This window comes from Enhydra lutris, unplaced genomic scaffold (genome assembly GCF_002288905.1).
Source record: "Enhydra lutris kenyoni isolate GAN:26980312 unplaced genomic scaffold, ASM228890v2 scaffoldscaffold8, whole genome shotgun sequence".
Classification (NCBI taxonomy): Eukaryota; Metazoa; Chordata; class Mammalia; order Carnivora; family Mustelidae; genus Enhydra; species Enhydra lutris.
In genome coordinates this window covers 4230616-4252400 of record NW_019154092.1, presented here as the reverse complement: position 1 = coordinate 4252400, position 21785 = coordinate 4230616, and the positions used below count along the sequence as shown (strand labels likewise).

The following is a 21785-nucleotide window of genomic DNA, read 5'->3' as shown; positions in this document are numbered from 1 at the left end:
TACCACAAAAAAAAAGTAAAAAGAAGACAAGTCAGTTTCCCACTCACCACCCACCCCCTGAAATGTACCAAATGGTCAGATTTAAAGGGAAAAAAATGCAGTCATTGTGTTCTAGGTCTGCAAATAGCACATCTTGATTGTTGGCATCATAAAGATAATCGTTGGAAAGATAGGTGATTATTTTTGTCTTCAATGCAGATGTTTAAGCGTCAAGCAGATTCAACTCAATAGGAAATTTTTCCATCAGTATGACTGTTCATTGACAGTTGGAAAGGAGGAAAATACAAAGCAACTTCTTAAGTATAAATGAGTCTGAAAATACCTGTCTTCAAGCCCACAAGATTTAGAGCTGTCTTGTGTCCCTTTTCCATAACACGTAGACTCAGTAGCACCCCTTGATGACCAGCCAGCCCCCCAGGGTGGTCCACAGGCTTCGGGGTGCTTTTTTGTGCATCTGGGCTGAAAGACACCGTCATGAGGGGAAGCCTCTCCCTTGGCATGTTTCCGCAGACCAGATTCTGCCCACAGCCTTGCAGATTCAGAAGAAATAGGTCACCCGACTCCAGGTGCTTGAACATGAGTGAGCGCTGGTCGGTGACTATATTAGCAGAAGAATGACAAATGGCGAAGTACTCATTCACAGGAAAGATTTCATTTTAGCAAATAAAAGAAGATCTAAGAGATAAGCTCTCATGATAAGCTCTTACTCTTTCTGTTTTCTGCCTCCCTACTTTGACGTGAGGCTATCAGAAGGAGCCGTGCATGGCATAAGCAGCCTCTGCCGGTGTCTGGACCTATGGTGGTTCCCATAGGAACTAATGTCAGCTGAGCTAATGACTGAAGAGTACAGAGAGAGATCATGCCCTGGTGGGCCCTTCTGTGCAGCACCTGGACTCCTGCTGAAACCCAGTGGTGGGAAGCGGTGGAGAAGAACTTGCTGTGAGGGATCTCCTGGGTAATGCCCCTCTTAGGAATCAGCTCCCGACCTTATGAGAAAGGTTCTGGAGAAATCTGAGATAAATGCAACTTTGCTTAAGCCTTCTGATGCTTCTAGTGTTTCTATCCAAAATGCCACCTTTGTGGAGCGCCTGGGTGGCTCAGTCGTTAAGCATCTGCCTTCGGCTCAGGTCATGATCTCAGGGTCCCGGGATCGAGTCTCACATTGGGCTCCCTGCTTGGCAGGGAGTCTGCTTCTTCCTCTCTCACTCCCCCTGCTTGTGTTCCCTCTCTTGCTGTCTCTGTCAAATAAATAAAATCTTTTTTTTTTTTTTAAATGCCACCTTTGGTGACAGGTAGTGGCAACATTGTGTGTCAGGTATACTCAAAAACAATTTTTTTGAAAAAGACAAAATGCCACCTTTGGAATAGTCTTATAAATAAACAAATGAGGAAATTTCAATGAATTCATTATTTTAGAAGTGATAACTGAAAATTATCCCCACTTTAGCTGTGTAAAACAGCCAGTAGCCATTACCCATAATGGTAAGAGCTACCATTTACTGAATATTTATGTGCAAGGCATGGACTAAGGAATTTGCGTACCTTGCTATATTTGAGCCTCAGAACAAGCTCCTTTTGCAAGTAAGGAAACTGAGGCTTGGAGAAACAAAGTAAGCTTGCCCAAGTCACAGATGGAAAAGTGGTGGCCGAGGGCTTTCCCCAACTGAGAGTTCACTTGCCCTTACAGTTCTGTGTCAGTAGCTGTGTCATCTCTCCGGGTATTACTCAGTTGTCATCAGATAATCAGTCATTGCCTTTCTTGTTACAGTGACTTTGTTCCAGGCGGAAAACTAGAGAGTAAGAAACACACACGCAAGGCAGGGCACATATGGAGAGGGACCCAAGAGAAGGCCCTTCTTGTAAGCTTCCTAGATGAGGTGTGACATTCCCCCATGTGTTGTCCTGCTCGGTTTTGATGTGTGTCTCAAGTAATTGGTCTAGTAATAGATACAACATAAGCAACTTGAGAATAATAGACCTTAAAAAAATGAACTAGAATTGATTCAAAGTGATCCTTAGAGTAATGTCACGCCAACTCACATTCCAGAATGCTTTCTTGAGTGGAACAAGGTGGGGGAGTGATGGCTTAACTTTGGGGATCGTGCAGCACCCCTGTTTACCCCCACCCCCCATCCCATGGGAAGGTGTGGCACAGGGCCTTTTCGGTTATGCACATCATCTCATATGTTGGGATTAAGACCCCTTGTCAGGAAGTAGTCGGTCAGAAGTATGATGAAGTAATGAATGCATGCGTCCCTTCCTTTTGGTGGGTGTTCTAACAAGGGACAGCTGTAAGGGAAGTGAAAGATTTTAAGCTTGCATAATAATATTGGCAAAATTTTATTCCTTTTGCTCAAATCTCTATGAACTATTTGAAGTATTATCTTATTTCACAGCTTATTCCAAGTATAATACCATGTAATAATACAAGCATTAACCAGGAACAGTAGAGACTTCACTGTTGAGATAAAAATTGGTTCCATAATGAGAATCCAGAAATACTGCCATTTGAGTAGATGCCAGCTGTATGATGAGCCCCTTCTCCCTGAAAATGTTACCACTGGTGTTTGGAGATGAGGAAACAGAGGGGTCCAGACAAGAGGGCCCACATCTTTGAGTTCAGCTAGGCATAGCTATCTGAAAAGATAGTACAGGCTCCTTGGAGGACCCTGGTCATGGGCTCAGATCATAGTCTAAGGATTTCACCTCATCTGGGGGGCCAGAATAATCAGGCTTTGCCAGCAGTGTGAGAATCGATGCTACTGAGGACAGTCTGGTGATGGGCAGCATGGCGTGTGGCCAAAGCAGGTTAAGGCATGAGGACCTGAGTGAGGCAGGTCCCTAACCAGCAGATCAGCTGGGATCCAGCTTTCTAGAATTCTGGCCATCTTCTGGGTCTCAGTTCTCCGTGTACCAGCACAGAACTAGAATGACAGCTTTCTGGGCTGTTGACCCTAACCATTCTCACCGTGGCATCTTGTAAATTTCATTGTTTTAATGGGCTCCTGTGTGCTGTGTGGGTGAAAGGCCTAAAAAAAAAAAGTGTCCTGTAGAAACAAATGAATCAGGGGGCAGGGAGTTGTTAGTGAATTGTTAAGTAAGCCATGCCGTTGTTAAACTATTAATGATGGAGAGACTGAGCCTGGGTGGCTCAGCCAGTTGGGTGTCTGCCTTCACTCAGGTCACGATCCCAGGGTCCTGGGATTGAGCCCCGCATGGGGCTCCCTGCTCAGAGGGAAGCCTGCTTCTCCCTCTGCCTGTGCTCACTCTCTCTCTTTCTCTGACAAATAAATAAATAAAATATTTAAAAACAAACAAACAAACAAATAAATAAAATATTGATGATAGCAATGAGGGAGGTAGAGCTTGGGTGAGGTGGCCTGGTGAGCAGATGAGCCGGAGTGACAGAGGAATGTGAAGTTTCAGGAGAAGCTGATGAGTGCCAGTGCAAAGAGGTCAGCACTGGGATTCCGTTGGAATCCAGGAGGCCCCCACAGTTGGGTCCTGGATCTCCCGGAAGGAGGTGCTGTGGTGTAGACCTATCCCCATGAGGATGGCCCTGTAAGGAGGGGAATGGGAGGGAGTGGCCCAGGGAACCTGCAGCGAGAGGAGACATGCCCCTGACAGGGTCTGTGGACTTCCCCACAGTTAACCAAATGCAGAGCTGGAGGCACCCCCAAGCTTCGGGCAGTGTGGGTAAAGGCACAGACCAGGAAGGGAGGGTGGCCCTGAAGGCAGCAAGAGAAAGGCTCCAGAAGGCTCCAGAGGAGGGTCCCAGAGCACCAAGTAGAAGTGGTAATGGGAGGAGCCAGACCACGAAGTGTGGTCTCTTCTAGGCAGTTTCCCAGTTTGGCTAATTTCTAGGGAAATAAAACCATTGAGGATGGTCATTCTTCAGAAAATGTGCATGCCCCTGCTTCTGGGTCACCTTGCATGGTGCTGTTATTTGTGGCCCTTTGGCGACTCACTCTGGGCTAACCATCTGCTCTGGCTGTCGCCTGGTGTCAGTCCCCCAGGTCAGGGAGGTGGCCAGTGTGTGCAGGGGCAGGAATGGAACCAAGCTCATCTGACAGACAGAAAGGGTTGCTGGGGTAGAATGACAAGTCACAGACGTATCCAAGGATTCGTTTTTATGCTGTTTTCAATATGACCTCGAAACATACTGAATGTTTCCCTTTGACCCAGAGGAAGTTGTGGAAGCTCCCGGCAAGCTGCCCAGGCCCGGTGAAGGACTGCCCATGGGTGCGGGTCAGCTGCTTTATTAGATTCTACTTGGGACTCTCTGTCACCTGTCACCATGCTGGCGCCAAAACAGCTCATTACGTAATTTCATAGTCAGACCATAAGCCCCAACTTCCTCTAAATGCAGCTGGGTCTGTTCGTATTTTTGCCCCTGATTCCATGAAGTCCTGTGGGTATTTTAGGAACGGGCTGTATGTACTGGACAAACACTGTTTAGCTGCAAAAAGAGTGTTTGTATTCGAATTCTGGCCTACAAATGAGAGCAAGAGAGGGTTGGCCTTTGCGTCCAAAGACGTAGGGGTGTTTTACCTGGCAGGTCATCTCATGGGTGTTCTTAGGTTTCAGGCGGCTCAGTGATGGCACAAGGTCATGTGTGCACATTCCTAGGAATCCAAAAATACAAGCATCTCTTCCCACCACCACCACCACCAAGAACAACTCAATTGTTCTTATTCTCTTTCTCACAGTAACAGGCCTTAAGCTAATAAATAGCCCAGCAGACACTTGCTAATAGCCAACAATCGCCGTTCAAAAGGGATGACATACTGAGATGCCTTGTAAACAAATTCATGGTGCTAGAAATGACCCTTAGTCACATACACTGTTTGCACATCACCTCGTTGGTCTGGTCAAACATTTTTGAAAAAGATATTAAACAACAAGATGTCCGGTTACCTCTGCCTTATGAGTACATGGACTCAAGAAGAAATTCGTTACGAGACACTTGAAGGGCATTTGGGCTTTGGGAAACTCAGTTTTTGGTCTGAAAGCCAACCAGTGTGGCTGGGTAGTGCTTTCCTTCTACTGCTGCTGTTCCTGCTGCTTAGGGCAAAGCTGGTTGCATTCCAGAATGGCGTTATCTGTAGGGCAAAGCTGGTTGCGTTCCAGAATGGCGTTATCTGGCGCCCAGCCCATGGCAGCTAGTGCCCATTGTGAGGGGCAGGCCTCCAAATAAGAGCTTGGATTCACCCAGACCCGACCCAGATCCGGGTGGTGACCCGGGTGTCCACTTTTGAGGACATTTTGAATGTATTGCAAACACACAGGTGTATAGTTTGGAAGATACTTGATTTCAGATCTGTTTTCAATCCATTATGGCTGAGACCAAAACCTTCCAGCTTTTCCTTGTGATCACAGTTCTCTGTTCAGGTGTTCAGTGTGAAAGGGACCAGTTCTTTGTCACTCTATGTTTTAAACAGGTCTGCTGCTGTCAAAGAGGAATATGATCCCTTGATTTTGGGTGCTGTTGCATGAGATTAATAATTTTTCTTGTGATGTCTCTTGTCCCCCCACTGCCAGGAAGGGCGCCTGTGGCCTTCAGACAGCTCCGGGCCTCGGCCAGGGGCCTCAGAGGTAAGGAGTTGGGTAGGGGTGGTGGGTGGGCTGTGGGAGGTAGCTATTGCACCCATGTGAGGGGAGGGGAGGAGGGGAATAACCACTGCGACAACATTGATAGAAAGGCTAAGTGTATTACAGCACAGATTAAGAAATAACACATTTCGATCAAGGCATATGCTGTAACTTTGGTTAAAAAGGTGAGGAGGAGTTTTTCTCTAGAATGTCCTAGAGAAGATTCGTGCTAGTCTGAAGCTCCTTAGAGAAATCAGGTTGAGAATCACTGATCTTTACCTGATTTCATAAGCTGCTAATAATGAGGCTTGGTAGATGTGGGCATAGTTTATAAACTTTCATAAGTTTATAACTCTCCAACTTTCATAATATGATTTTTAAAATAACAATAGATTTGCCTATCAGTTAAAACTACAGCGTGAAAGAAGTCAGTGGAGATATAGATCTTTATATCTGTATACATCTCTTTCCTCTAGAAGAAATCTGGTTGGTGGAATAGGTGAGAGAATTATGTAAGAACAGTAGTACTTGGATTCATTTTGGGAAAACAAATCTGTGATTGTATTTACTTTGGAGTACAAAATGTTCTTCATGTCAGTTACTAAAAGTAACTACAGGAAACTTTCATCCAGAATGAAACAACCGGAAAAGTCTAGAAACCAGAAGGAAAAAGAACTCACTTGTTCTGTATTTTCTTAAGTGATGGATAGGACAACATGCTCCTATATATGTTGTGATTATACTTAGATTTACATGAAAACTCTGAGGGCCCCCATTCTTCTGAGCCATAGGTGAGGGAGCAGGTAGTGGGGTCCTTTCGCTCCAGGTGAAGGTGTGGGGGCCCAGAGCTGTCCCCTGGTGGACAGGACTGCCGTGCCACCCCCACAGCGTTCTTCCGCTTCATTCCTGTTTACTGAACTCCACTGGAACCAGCAGAAAATGTTTACATAGCGTTCACGGTAACTCCCATCAAACCCAAATTTTCAGTTAACCACAATCTCCACTGTTGAACCATCCTAGATTACCTGTAGTTTGGCCAAGTGAGTGGTGTAAGTCACAAGGAATAAGAAAACTACCCCCCCCGAAATAGTCGTTTCCCATTGTTTCCTGTTTTGAGGACTGCGTGAAAAGTCTTCAAACTGCTGAGAACACAGACCGTGCATGAATTTCCTTGATACCCTCAGGTTCGTGGTCATTGGGCCACGGATGTCTTCAACCCTGTCCTCCTTCCCTTGCAGATCATGTATGCCCCGAGGTCCAGGGACAGGTTTACGGCCCCATCCTTTATCCAGAGGGACCGGTTCAGCCGTTTCCAGCCCACCTACCCCTACGTGCAGCATGAGATCGACCTTCCGCCCACCATCTCTCTATCTGACGGGGAGGAGCCGCCTCCTTACCAGGGGCCCTGTGCCCTGCAGCTCAGGGACCCTGAACAGCAGAGGGAACTCAACCGAGAATCTGTGAGGGCCCCGCCCAACCGAACCATATTCGACAGCGATTTGATAGACATTTCCGCGTACAGTGGGGGCCCGTGTCCGCCGAGCAGCAACTCGGGGATAAGTGCCAGCACCTGCAGCAGTAACGGGAGGATGGAGGGGCCGCCCCCGACGTACAGCGAGGTGATGGGCCACTATCCGGGCGCCTCTTTCTTCCATCACCAGCACAGCGGCGCCCACAGAGGGAGCAGACTGCCGTTTCAGCAGGACAGCTCGGGGGGCACAGTGCTGCCCATCCAGGGCAAAGACAGGAAGCCCGGGAACCTAGTCTGACCCCGCGACGGCGCAGGAGGAGGAAGAAACCAAGGAGGGAGGAGGGCCGCACTGCCTCCGCCCCCAGGCACGCTGTTGTTCGGTTTCACGTGCTACAACGAAGTAAAACCAAATGTGCAAACGTGGTCTTTGTTTCTGATTCCTTTCAGGGGAATTGCAAGCAGACTAGACTGAAATAATACAAACTTCCATCCGGTCTGACCGCGAACAGTGTTTATTTGGGGACAGGCGTCAGGACGGGGTGGGTGCTGGTTTTCACCAAGGGCGGGCTTGGGAACACAGAGAAAGGGATGCTTGGAAGATATCATGAAATAAAACCCACAGAGGTGTTTGATTTATTTAATTATGAAAGGAGACTTTGCAGAGAAAGAGGCCAGAATGGCCCGTTTTATAATGAATTGATAAAAAAGGATGCATTATTATATATTATCATGGGGAAGTATCGGCCAGTTTGCTTTTTCTCCCAAGGTGTGGAACTTTTATTTTGTTTTAAAAATATGATTGAAAATCCCTGTTTTGTGTGCCAAGGTATAAAGTGAAGAAGTTAGATGAATGCAAGGAGTTAATTTGTGTCGTGATGATGTGTTTTTTAAAAGTTGCACTATCTAAATGTTTATATATGAGGGGACTGTTCTATGTGAAGTTCTGTATGTTGTCTTCTCACCTGTGGATTATTATTAGGCCCAAGGAATACCCGGAGTGTTCCCCATAATCACGTGAGAAAAGATGTTTGGGGATATAGCCTAACATATGCCAATTTACCTAAATCAAGGAGGTCATTACCGTTGCAAGAATTTGGCTCACATAGTGGTGCATCACAGAAGCATCTGGAGACTTTGGGATTGGAAGATAGGAAAGACTAAATCCCAGCGTTTCTGACTTGCTGAGTTCCTTTGCTAGTCTTAGGCTGCATATTTGATTAACTTTGACCCTGACATGTGCATTTTATGTACCTGGTATCACGCAATCCTGCCCGTCCTCCCGCGGAGCAGTTTCTTCAGTAATTTAGAGGTTTTTTTTTTTTTTTTCACTGTAGCATGAAATATACTCAGATACATACATTATTTTACGCAATAAATTGTTTAAAATGCAAGGTGGTTATTTTTAATACTGTTGAAATATGTGACTTCTCAGTGTATTTCCGTTTTCTCTCTCCTTTTCTAGATAGGTAGTGCAGTTCAGGCCTGGCCGGCTGGTCAGGACTCTGGAAGAGGCTCTCACCAGTGGCCCCCTGGGGCAGCCTACCTGGCCACTGTGTGCAGGCAATGCCCCCAGGGGCATCTTCACGCGCAGGAGGCCCCCTGGAGCGGGTGAGAACACATGGCGGGGGCCACACACGCTACCCATCACTGCTGGTGGCACTGGGCTCTTGGAGGAGGTACTCAGAACCCATCCTGGCCTCTGGGGGGAGCTTCCTCAGCCCCCAATCCCCCAATGGTTACCCAACGGTGCAGGGCGGGGGGAGTGACTGGAAGCACACAGGAGAAAAAGCACAACACATAGTTCAATGCAACCAGAGAGCTCATAAATATCGCTAGTCTCAGCTTCACTATTCGTGATATTTACAAACATTTGCTCTTATGTAGAGTAGGTAACTTCCTTGTGTGGAAGCCAGCATCTGGCCCGTGTGACAGCCGCAGCCTGTGGGTTTGGCCAGCACCAGGCCATGGGAGGGCTTGTCCCCTTTGGCCTCTGCATGTAAAACAGTGAATTTGGAATGATGGCTCAGTGACTCTTATCTCTGCGGTTTTCATTGCTGAATTGGCACATGTGTGTTTGTGTCTGTCTGTGGGTCTCTGGGGTGGTTTCTCAGGGAGGTGACTTTGTGCTGTGGGCTAAGAGCTGGAGAATGTTCTGAATGGCAAGTCCTGTCCGTCGCTCCTTTCTGCTACTTCTCTCAGTCAGTAGGTGGCTGGTTTTTGTTTTGTTTTGAGGATTGGAATCTCCAGTAGACTCATCCATTTCACACAGTAACCTCCACAGATCTCTCTCCTTAAAAGGAGAGAGAGAAAAGATGAACAGCAGTTGCCGCTCAGGCCTCAGACCCTGTTTGGAGACGTATTTTGTTCTGGGGGCTGCCTCGGGGACCCCGAGACTGGACAGATCCCTGGGAGCCTGGACCCAGACCCAGACCCAGAGCCTGCCTCTCCTGTGCCCTAGGCCCTCCTGTGGCTCAGCTCACTGCCTGCGTTACAGGCCCGTGCTTAAGGAAGCTAGGCATCCCCTTGGCATGAACCTTACCTCACCGTGCAAGGGAATGTTAGCACCTGACCCAGTCAGGACCCCACAGGTGGAGGCTCAGGGTAGGTTAGGTGTCCCGTCAGATGCAAAAGGAGAAGCTTAGTCATCATTCCAAACCTCACCTGCAATTTTGGTAAAGTGGTGAACCCGCCATATTGTAGCTCTTCCTCAAAATGGTTGCATAATCCTTTTCCTACCTACTATAAGAACGAGCTATGGTCAGAAACTGGCAAATTCCTTAGTCACTTTGCAAGTTTATGAATGTTTTGCAGATGTCCACAATAATTTGGCAAAGCAATTATTTAATTCCAGTAACTTGAATCGTCCTTCAAAAGAGGTTCCTCCCATTGGGCCACCCTAGAGAATTGCCCTTTGAGTTATATAGTTATTTAAAGACACAGACCTAGCAAACCATGACTTGATGGTCTTTGAGGCTGGACCTCTGTGATGAATTAGTTTGAAAGCCAAGGTCATGAGTTGAATTAATAGTCAATTTCCTTTGACATGGGGAAAAGGTGATTTAGATCCACAGCTTCTTGAAAGGTGTGGCTGCCTTGTTCACACCACATTACCCCCTTGCTGGCCGGGTGAGGGGCAAGGGGTGATGTGAGGACGCAGCTTGTACAGGGGCCCAAATTTCAAGAAGCCCACATGCTTAGGAGATCCGAAGGTCTGGCTGGGGAGCCTGTGATGTAGGCAATCCATGGTGGGTTTATTATTTCAGAAGGGTGTTAAAGGATTGCATTGTTCAAAGGAACAGTGGGTGGGGAGATAGTGCTCCCGGGGAACCAGCTGTGACATCCAGCTGCTGTCCCCAGACTTCCAGGAGCATAAAAACCAGGGTATGTTGAATCCCATTTCTAGGAACAAAGTCTTCAGGGGTGTATTTGGTCTGTGTTCTTCAGTCGCCAAAGCAGTCCTTAGTACAAATGAGATTTTCCTAAACAAACTGTGTAATTAAGTAAACGTTGCTCTGTTCTTTGTGTCCCTGACCAAAATTTAGTGTTAAGGAGTTTGACAAGCATGCCCTCCATCCTTCCCCATCACATACACTTGTGGACACACAGCCCTCAAGAAATTTCAAGATAGCCGAAGAGAGCATTGAAAACTTAAAAAGACTTGTCATGAGGAGGACTTCACGTTTATCTGCTGATTTTAGCTCAAAGTCTTCGGAGAGGACAGGGGCTGATAGTAGCCTGAAAGGCCTTCAGAAGCACTGGCGTAGGAATGTGGTGCACAGATGAGCATGCCTTAGGCTTCTGAACTTCTTCCTTTGATCTTCTTCACCTTTATTCTATGTTCATTAGAATGAGAAGATCTCAGACGGCATGCACTGCTAGAAAACTGCTCTGACCTAGAAGAATCCGGTCAAATCACAGCCTTCCCCTCAGAAGCAGAGTTTGCCCCCCTGGACAGGGCCCTCCTGCACCATCCATCCAGTTGCTTTGCTAACTAGGGGTGCCTGTAGAAGGGTCCTGCTGGGGTCCTCAGGGGCCAGGCTGGGGGCTGCTGCCCCACGTGCTCCTTGCCCACAGCTTCCGTCTGGTGTTAGCTATGCCGGGACTCCTGCTAGAAGTTTGCTATGTAAAGCAGCACCGTTAACTGCATATTGTCTCATATACCATTCATTTCTCTTCAGATTTCCAAAGCTCAGCAGTATGCAAAGGGGGGAAAAAAGAACTGGGAAGGACACTTGGTTTTTGTTAACTTTTTGGTTTTGTCTGTGACTAAAACAAGACATAGACCCATGCTTGGCACCAAGCCTTTGTATGGTGACATGCCCCCCAAGGCTACTTCCCCTCTCTGCCAGGGCCCAATCCTAGTGGAAGGGCCCGATGCAGACTCCATTCTGCTGATGTTCACCCAGATTACCTTGGCCTTGGTGAACCTAAATAAAATGACATGATTGGGTGACGGGCTGGCACGTCTCCCCTCCTCTGTGTGAGCAACACCGTGTCCACCAGTGCCCACCAAAGTCACAGATGAAGAAATAGCTTTTGCCCCAAACCACAAAAGCTAGTCTTGGCGGCTTTGCGGGCTCCCCTCACTGGGCCAGCTGCCGGAGGCCGGCCCGAGGACCTTGCAAAATCCTCCTGCCTCGCCATAACCTACATTTTTCAGGAACCAAGATCTCAGCCGAGGTGATATTACTACCCAAAGTACTGCATCTTTCACGTAGTTCAAGTTTGTAATTGACTGCCAGGGTTAGACGGTCGTTTGCTGCTGCTGCTTTCCAGACCAGCTGCATCGGGAAGCTGGTGTGTGTGTGTCAGAATGCCTTGCTAAGAAAGCGCTGCCTTCCTCTGATCCTCTTCCCTTTCTCCGCGTGTGCTTGTTTGTGTGCAGTGGGTGGGGGGGGGGGGGGGGGGGGGTAATGGACGCACTACTCGCATGTCGCGTCGCCCTTGGCGTTCCAAAGAACTCTGCATGCCGGTGGCTTTGAAGCCCCCACGGGTCTCTTGCTGACTTCAGCAGACCCAGGAACCGAGCCCCCCACCACCGCACTCTGCTCCCACCTTTGTTGTGCCTCACTTACAATGGTGCTTTTTCAGTTGTCCGTCTTCTCTTTTTATTTGTAAGGTGCTGTATATAACTTGAATATATTATGCACATATCCTACCCAATGGGTAGAACAAAAAATTGTTAATACTGTAATATAATGTATAGATACTGATTTTAACAGAAATGGCATAGAATTTGTGAATGCCTATGTGCTTTGTCCTCTTTTGTAAGGAAATTTGCAAATGGATGCATACAGATAAAAGTCTATGTAGTTTATTTTCCTATTAAATATCAATATTATAACACAAGGGAAAGAAGTCTGAACAAACAAGCCACTGTTTATGACCAGCATATGTATAGCAAGTGAGAGTTGCATCTTTGCTGTGAAAACCCTTTAAAAAATAATTTAAAAAGAATCCCACAGCTTTTTGGTTGCCACTAGATGCTTCTCATTTTCATCTCTTTAGTAAGGCTCAGTTGGACCAGTGTTAGAGTCAGAAAAAAAAAGAAAGTGTCTTTTGAATTTGCTTTATGAGAAGATATCTCACGTTGTAGAAGACCGGAGAGGTCAGGCCCCAGTGAAAAGTGCGTACTTTGTTAAAATTACAGAAATGATGCCCAAGTTCAGGAAATTGGCCAGCAGCAGAGGACTTTGTTCAGTACAGAGGCATTCGGAGCCATCCATGTCCCTAGTCTCTCTGTGCCTTTTCCTTTGACAAAACGAAGTTGTGGAGCCAATGAAGGTACGCGTGTGTAGGGCAAGAGTATCTCAGGAAAAACAAATCCACTTAGGAGATGACCCCGCTCTTAGCAAAACTTCTGTTTTGGGTTATCATTCACAGAGAACTAGCTTTCGGTCAGTCAAGTGAAGAATCTTTTGTCCATTCCTGTTGGTGTCTTGGGGTGATCTTGATAAGCTAGGATTTGCCAGCCGTTAGGGATTACATTTTTCGTCGCCTGTTCTTTCGCACCTCTTACACATCTATCCTTCCAGCTCAGTGTCCTTTGTGACCTCTGCCTTTATCTTCAAATATTCTAATACTGAAAAAGGAAAAAGCCTATCATGTCTTCACCAAAACCACAGTTGAATCATGGGCATGTTCATTCTTTCCAGTGTTGTCCATAAAGGCAGTCAGTGAAATCCATATTTCCACTCTATTGTGTCACCAGAGGATATTAATTCTAGTAAAATCCATGTTTTTTATTTGCTCTGTGGTGTTATGTTCTGATTTTGAAAATCACAAAAGAATCATGCCCTTATCCTCCAGAAAGCAGACGATTACAGATTATCCTTACATTGAAAACACCTCTACAATGCAACTCTTAATGCTGAAGGATGAAAAGTCACCCCTTCTTCTCACTGTTCTGAAAAGGCGTGACAAGATAGTTATCTTGGTGGGGAGAGGCTGTGTCCCATCCAGCCCCCACCCTTGGCTCCCCTCATGAACTGTGGGGGCTCCTTGTGGTTCTGGTTTGGCATTAGGAGCCAAGGCTCTCTGCTGTCAGGAGCAACACTCCCACCCTTCCAGGTTCCATCTCTTGGGAGAACTGTTTGAGGGTGAGTGTCATCAGAGAATGTTCTAGACTCAGAGGTACTAAAGTGTGTTCCCACACCATTGCTTCCTTTCTACAGAATTGAGGCTTAAACTTTGCTGTTAATGATACTGGTTCACCTTAATGTGCTTGTTGGTATATTGCTGTTTTTCATTTCATGGCTTTTAAAAATCACATTTTCTAATTGTCTTTGTCTACTGGAAAGCTATTTTTAAATGTGTACAACACTATTCATAGCATTTAGTTCATTTAATTTTTATTATAAAGCAGCCAACTAAAAAGGTACAACTGTATGCGAGCTTTTCAGTAGCTCATGTGAGCTCTGATAACCAGAAGCTATTAAAGTCTGTAACAGCCGTTTGTGCTTACTTTCAACATAATTCCCAGCTATATACAGAGAAATATTTCCAACTGTCGTGTATCTGCCTCTTTTAACTGAGCAATGGTGATATAGTTCTTAGACCTAAGGTCTGTAATTGCAATACTTTTAAAGAAAGATGTTGCTCTAAGTGCTGTTTGTTAGTTATGAAATCAGCTTTTTCTGCTTGTTCTTAATGCTGTGGTCAAACCATAGCACAAAATCATTAAAAATAATCAGTGATATACATGTGTCTCCTGTTTTTCTTTTTTGCAATCTTTAAAAAACAAAGCACATATGTGAGGGTGGGGGGAAACTACATGTGTTTTAAAATCCAGTCCCAAAGAAACACTATTCTTAGGGTTTCTTAGCTAACCTTTCCTCAAGCCCAGGTTCTACATAGAAATGTTCAGGGGTTGTCCACAGGTCTCATCGTGGGAGGAGCCACTGAGAACGGCTTCACTTGAGCCGAGGTGCCCGAGGGATGTGTAGCTATCTCCCAGTTTTAGAATGGCTGTCAGAGAAACAGAAACCAGCTAAGCCCAAAACATGAACAAGATTTCTAGCAATGGGTCCACAATAGCCAAACTGTGGAAGGAGCCAAGATGCCCTTCATCAGACAAATGGATAAAGAAGATGTGGTCCATATATATAATGAAATATTGCTCAGCCATCAGAGAGGATGAATACCTACCATTTGCATCGACATGGGTGGAACTGGAGGGGATTCTGCTGAGTGAAATGAGTCAAGCAGAGAAACAATTATCAGATGGTTTCACTCATAGTGGAACATAAGGATAGCATGGAGGACCACAGAGGAAGGGAGGGAAATCTGAAGGCATAGAAATCAGAGAGGGAGACAAACCATGAAAGACTCTGGACTCCAGGAACCAAACTGAGGCTTTCAGAGGGGAGGGCGGTGGGGGGCTGGGGTAACCAGGTGATGGGTATTAAGGAGGGCTCGTGTGGTGGTGAGCACTGGGTGTTACACACAACTAATGAACCGTTGAAACACTACATTAAAAACTAATGGTGTATTATATGCTGGCTGACTGAACATTAAAAAAAAAAAAAAAAAGATTTCTAGCAATGGGAACTGTTCAACCAGGAGAGAGATGCCTCAGAGGTTTAAGATCCTCGGCATTAGAGGTTCTCAGTCTGTGATCATGTAGCAAAAGAACTCTAAATTACTTCACTGAGAGATTAGAATAGTATCTCTAAGCTCTAATTACATACACAGATTCACAGATAACATAACCGTGTATGCACAAAACCTCACACCATCTACCAAATTACTGGAATAAGTGAACTGAGCATGGTCACAAAAAGCAGTTATTTTTGCATGTCTATGTAATGAACTTCAGAAACAAATGAACTTTGGAAACTGAAATCTTAAAAAATGCCATATAAATCATTGTTGGTAGTAACACCCGTTTCAGACTTTCAAAAAAATTTTTTTTGAGAGATGGAGGTGGGGAAAGGGAGAACCTGAAGCAGGCTCCATGCCCACCTGACACGAGGCTCCATCTCAGGACCCTGAGACCACGACCTGAGCCAAAATCAAGAGTTGGATGTGTAACTGACTCAGCGACCCAGGCGCCCCTGAATTAATTTCTTTAAAATTGTTTTGGAAAGGGGAGTAAAAGGTGTAAGGAGGAAAACAGCTATAAGAAAAGAATTTCTTCCTTAAAACAGCAAATAGTTACTCATAGATCATACTATGCTCTGGAATAAATTCTCTAATCTCTTATTTAGTAGATCATTCAAGAGATATTACAGAATTATCTCCCAAACTTGCTATCCCTGAGTGAAGCTAACACTAGTATAAACTTTCCTCTTAGAGAGAGTTCTGCACAGGAATGAGGGGGTTCAGGGCTTGAGATGCCTCCTTGATCCTGTTCAGTAAACCCTGGAGGCTGCAAAGAAACAGTTCCCTACCCCTGTCCCCCCTCTACCACAAGGAATCTATACCAAGCACCCCTTGGTAACTGTCTCCGTGTTACCTGAAAGCAAAAGCTGAGAAGAGAATCTCCATGCAGGTAGCTTGCCTGGGAGCCGTTCCCAGAGGATGAAGCGGGTAATGAGAGAGGAGACCGGCAAAGGTGTTCAGATTCCCACTGTAGGCAATTGGGGCTTAGGATGGGGCCAAAAAGGAGGGGAGGCAGGGACACCAATCTCCAGTGTGGAGGGTTGCCCTTTGGGATTATCTTCCCAGACATCCTGGGTAGGAACAAACTGAAGACTTGGGGAGAAGTACTAGGGCAGAAAAACCCAGACAATGGATGTCTGGAAGCTGCCAGCATGTGTAGGAGTTATTCCTCCTATCTGGAGCTGAAATGACACTCTTGGAAGGGGGCTTCCAAGAGCCAGGGGCTGCTGGCAGGGGAGAGGCCGGCCCAGTTCTGGACCCGCCATTTTCCCAGATAGGCTTACACTCTGCACAGGACGTGAATGGACCCCTAAACCTCCCCTCCTTGATGATGACCTCTCTTCTGCCTGGGCTTCCTTGTGTCCCAACCTGGGGGACACAGTACTTCAGGGCCGCCAAAACATGCCTGCCGAGACCCCAAACTCCTCCAATCTCTGACTTCCTTTGATCAACTTCCTCTGGTTATTAGCCTGTTTGTGAAACAGCAGGGCTGCTGGCTGGAAATCACACTCCTCTGGCCACCTGTTTCCTGCCCCCTTAGGAGAACATTTGGAAACACAGGGCATCCTCTTCCAGAGATCCACTCATTGGGAGCCTTGAAATAAGATGCTGGATTTGTGACTCTCCATGATGACACTTGCACATACCATTCTATAATGAGTCTGTTCCTTAGAACATCATAATTAGATTGCTCATTATGCTGTTTTGCTTTGGATTCTAATTCGAATGTTTGTTTTAAAATAGCAGCCCCAAAGTAAAAACTTTGCACTTGTGAAGTTCTTTGTCTTAACATCATGTTTCTGTTCAGACGTAAGCTTTTACAAACCTCACTTGCCCTACTTTACACAATTTTCTAAAAACTCAGACATGCCAAAGCTACAGTTTTAATCATTCTAACACAGCATAGCGGTGACTGAAACGTAGGCTTTCAAAAGGACTTAGCAGGAAGTTGGCATATATGTTTGCAGATAGCTGTATATAGTAGCTCCTGTATAATTTAACCTGCTTACAAAGCCATCTGCATTTGGAGTTATACTGTGGCTACTGTTACCATGCGTCCATAAGCACCACAGGTTCTAGCAAGCCTCACTAGCAAATAGAGTAAGCATGCTTTAAAGCCAGAGTAAAAAGGTCCGTCTCCCGTAATGTGTGGGCCAGGCGACCCCAACCCCTCCTCACTTGCTGCAGCTCTTTTACCTGAGTGAGAGCACCATTAGTCACTCCCATCTTTGGCATGGACTCTAAGATGATTTGGCATCTGTCCCACTTCCGTTAAGATCTCCTACTTACAAAAAAAAAAAAGATCTCCTACTTACAAGTAAAGGGCCGTACAGATTTTGGAACCTACAGACCTGGGTGGTTCAAATATTAGCCTTGTCTCAAATTAATGTCCCTGATGGGCTGTTGCTTTTACATGTTACCTGTCCAATAGGAACACCCATGGAAAGACTGGAGGACAGAGTGTGCTTGCCACATGGGGCCCTCAATGAAAGGAGCTGCTATTGTTATAACATCCATATTCTAGATTTAATTAAAAAACATTTGGCCAATTACTACAGACTTGTAGACAGTGCTTTATCTTAGAATGCTGTCTACACTCACTCCTACAGCTTAAAATGCCAGTGAAAGAAACAGGTACCAGAGTAAATTAAAAGGGGAAATAGAAGTTTCTTGAGATAAACAAAAATGGAAACAAAATAACAGAATCTATAGGATGCAGCAAAAGCAGTTTTTACAGGGACATTCATAGCAATAAACACCCATATTAATAAACAATCTATCTCTATGCCTTAAGGAACTATAAAAGAATAAACTGACCCCAAAGTTAGCTGAAAGAAGGAAATAATAAAAATCAGAGCAGGAATAACAAAACAGAAAATTTAAAAACAATAGAAAAGATTAACCAAACTAAGAGTTGGCTCTTTGAAGAGATAAACAAAATTGACAAACCAAGGAAGAAAGAGAAAGACCAAATCAACAAAATTATAGAATTTTAACTGAGAAGGGAAACAGATACTACAGAAATTCTAGCAATCATAAGAGACTACTATGAGTAACTACATGACAACAAATTGGACAACCTGGGAGAAATGGAAAAATTCTTAGAAACATACAAACTACTAAGACTGAATCAGGAAGAAATAGAAAATCTGAACAGATCTATTATTAGTAAGGAGATTGAATCGGTTATCAAAAATGTCCCAACAAAGCAAAGCCCAGGACCAGATGGATTCAGTAGTGAATTTTACCAAACATTTAAAGAATTAATCCCAATTCTTCTCAAAGTCTTCCAAAAAATTGAAGATGAGGGAATACTCCCAAACTTATTTTATAAGGCCATCATTACCCTAATACCAAAGCCAAATAAGGACACCAGTAGAAAATAAAACTACAGGCCAATATCCCTGATGAACAGAGATGCAAAAATTCTCAAGATATGAACAAATGAATTCAGCAGCACTAAAAGGATCATTCTCCATGATTACATCACAGGGATTTATCCCTGTGATGCAAGGATGGTCCAACATGAGCAAATTAAACACTCTCACTACTTCTATTCAACACAGTACTGGAAGCCTTATCAAGAGCAGTCAGGCAAGAAAAAGAAATAAAAGTTACTAGAATTGGAAAAGAAGGGTATGGTCAGTTGAGCGTCTGACTCAATTTCAGTTCAGGTCATGATATCAGAGTTGTGGGATCAAGCCCCATGTCAGTCTCTGTGCTTAGCTCAGAGTCTGCTTAAGATTCTCTCTCCCTCTCCCTCTGCCCTTCCAGCTCATGTTCTCTTTCTCTCTCAAAAACATAAATCTTAAAAAAAAAAAAAGAATTGAAAAGGAAGTAATAAAATTGTTTCTATTTGCAGATTCCCTGATTTTATATATAGAAAATCCTAAAGTCTCAACCAAAAAAAAACTGTTACAATTAATCAACAAATTCAGTAAAGTTACAGGACATAACATTAACACACAAAATCAATAGCATTTCTATATCCTTACAATGACTTTTCTAACACCAACAACTAATTTTCTGAAAAAATAAAGAAAGAAAGAAACTGATTCCATTTATAATAGCATCAAAAACAACAAAGTACTTAGGAATAAATTTAACCAAGGAGGTAAAAGATCTCTATTTTGAAAACTATAAGACATTCATAAATCGAGAAAGACACAAATAAATGGAATGGTATCCCATATTTGTGGCCTGGGAAAATGAATCTTGTTAAAATGTCAATACTACCAAAAGCCATCTATAGATTCAATGCAAACCTTATTGAAATTCCAATGGCATTTTTTATAGAAATTTAAAAAAAATTCCTAAAATCTATATGGAATCACAAAAAAACCCAAATAGCCAAAGAAATCCTGGGAAAGAACAACACAGAAGGAAGTGCCACACCTTATTTCAAACTACACTATAAAGCTACAGTCATTAAAACAGTATGGCTCTGGCACAAAAACAGGCCACTCCACCAATGGAATACAATCACAAGCCCAGAAATAAACCCAAGCATATATGGTCAACTAGTATTTGACAAGGGAGTCAAGAATACACAATGAAAAAAAAAAGACTGGCTTTTCAGTAAACGGTGCTGGGAAAACTGGATATTCACATGTGAAAGAATAAAACTTGACCTCTATCTTACAGCATTCACAAAAATCAGTTCAAAATGGATTAAAGACTTACAACCTAAAACCGTGAAATTCTTAGAAGACATAAGAATAAACCTCATTGGCAGGGGACTTAGTAAAATCACACCTAAAGTGCAAGCAACAACATAAGATATAAACAAGTGGGACTACATCAAACTAAAAAGCTTTAGCACAGCAAAAGAAAACCATCCATAGAATGGAAAGTCAATCTACTGAATGGGAGAAAATATTTACAAACTCTGTATCTGGTAAGAGGTTAATATCCAAAATATATAAATAATTCCTACAAGTCAGTAACAAAAAACAACCCAATTACCATATGATCTAGTTATTCCATTTCTGGGCAAATATCAAAGGAAACAAGAATAGTAACTCAAAGATATGTGCACCCCTTATGTTCACAGCATCACTGTTTACAATAGTCAAGACACAGAAACAACCTAAGTGTCCATCAATGGGTGAATGAATAAAGATGGTGGTGGTGGTGGTGGTGGTGGTGGTGTGTGTATATGCGTGTGCATGCACACACGATGAATGTTATTCAGCCATTAAAAAATGAGGAAATCCTACCATATGTAACAACATGGATGGACCTCGAAAGTATTATGCTAATTGATATAGGTCTGACAGAGAAAGACAAATACTGTATGACCTTACTTATATGTGGGAATGTTAAAAACTAACCAACCAACAAAATCCTACCAAAGTCATAGGAAAATAAATCAGGTTTGTGGTTACCAGAAGGGGAGGACTAGAGGAGGGGAACAGGAGGAAGGTGGTCAAAAGGCACAAACTTCCAGGAGGAAGATGGTTGAGGAGTAGGGGACCCTAGTTTTTTCTGGTCCCTGGAATTTAGCTAGATAGCTATCAAATCATTCTGAAGACCTGCAAACTCAGCTGGAGATCTAAGAAAAGAACTGCTGCCAACTCTACAAATTGAAATGAGACCACTTTCTGCAAGGTAGGATGTGTGGAGAAGTGAACCCGAGGTGATATATGGAAGACAGACCGTGGTGGGAGGGAGTCTCCGTAAGCTGGCTACTAGAAAATTATATAGCATCCAATCGCAAAATCAGAACTTGGCAAAGTGGGGTGGAAACCTAGATGGGACAGTGTGGTCTCAGGATCCCTGGGGTCACAGAAAGAGCAGAGGTGCCTGAGTGTGGCAGAGCTCCCAGGTACTGGGCGTGGGGCAGCCAGCTGCAATCAGCGATCCCAGGAGTGGGCTTTCAATTCAGGGTTGCCATAAACCACAAACCCCAGCATGGTCCAGAGACTGCTCCCTGAGCAGGGGCCCACCAAGCAGAAGAACTGCAGTGAGACCCCCTCGCTCCCCTGGTAGGATCAGTACAGGTGGGAGCTGCAGGGCCCTCTAAAGTTTGGAGACTCCAAATGGGGTCACGCACCTGAGATAAAACGCTTGGCTGCAGGCTGGGTGAACACACAGTGCAGATGGAAACCAGAGATACAAGACTGACTGCTTCTCCTGAGGGCTCACTGAAGAGGGGGAGGTACAAATTTTCAGCTCCAGGTCTGGAGATCAAGGTGCCTCCATTTTCATTTTCATCCTCTAAAGTGGCATGGAAACCCTTTAGCGAACAAAAGTCACATAGAGCAATTTGAAGCCGCTTATTCCTAGCCTGGCCCCCTCTCAAGGTGGGTGTGATTCTGCCCAGGGCAAAGACACTTGAGAATCAGGGCAACAGGCCCTGTCCCCAGAAGACCAGCAGGAACATCCAGCTTAGACCAAGTTCACCAAACACAAAAGTATGTAACTCCAGTGCTAGAAGAAAACGAGTGTATAGAATTCATGTTTTTCCCTCATGACTCTTCAGTATTTCTGTTTAGATATTCTTTTTTTCCTTTTCAACTAGTTTCTTATTTTATCAATTCTGTTTTTAAGTCTTTTTAAATTTTCACTTTTATATTTTAAATCTTTTTTAATTTTCATTTTTACATTTACATTTTAA

General features: G+C 44.5%; 1 protein-coding gene across 4 annotated transcripts in view; it reads left to right on the top strand.

Annotated features, from left to right (window-relative positions):
* LOC111142742 (low density lipoprotein receptor class A domain containing 4) overlaps positions 1-8366 on the top strand; it is a 431898-nt gene extending 423532 nt beyond the window's left edge. For all 4 annotated transcript variants that reach the window (XM_022496037.1, XM_022496035.1, XM_022496036.1 and 1 more), the window contains 2 exons: positions 5542-5595; positions 6831-8366. In XM_022496037.1, coding sequence (XP_022351745.1) covers positions 5542-5595; positions 6831-7361 — 585 coding nt within the window. In that variant the 3' untranslated portion in view covers positions 7362-8366. The remainder of the gene's footprint in view (positions 1-5541; positions 5596-6830) is intronic.
* The last annotated feature ends 13419 nt before the right edge of the window (positions 8367-21785 follow it).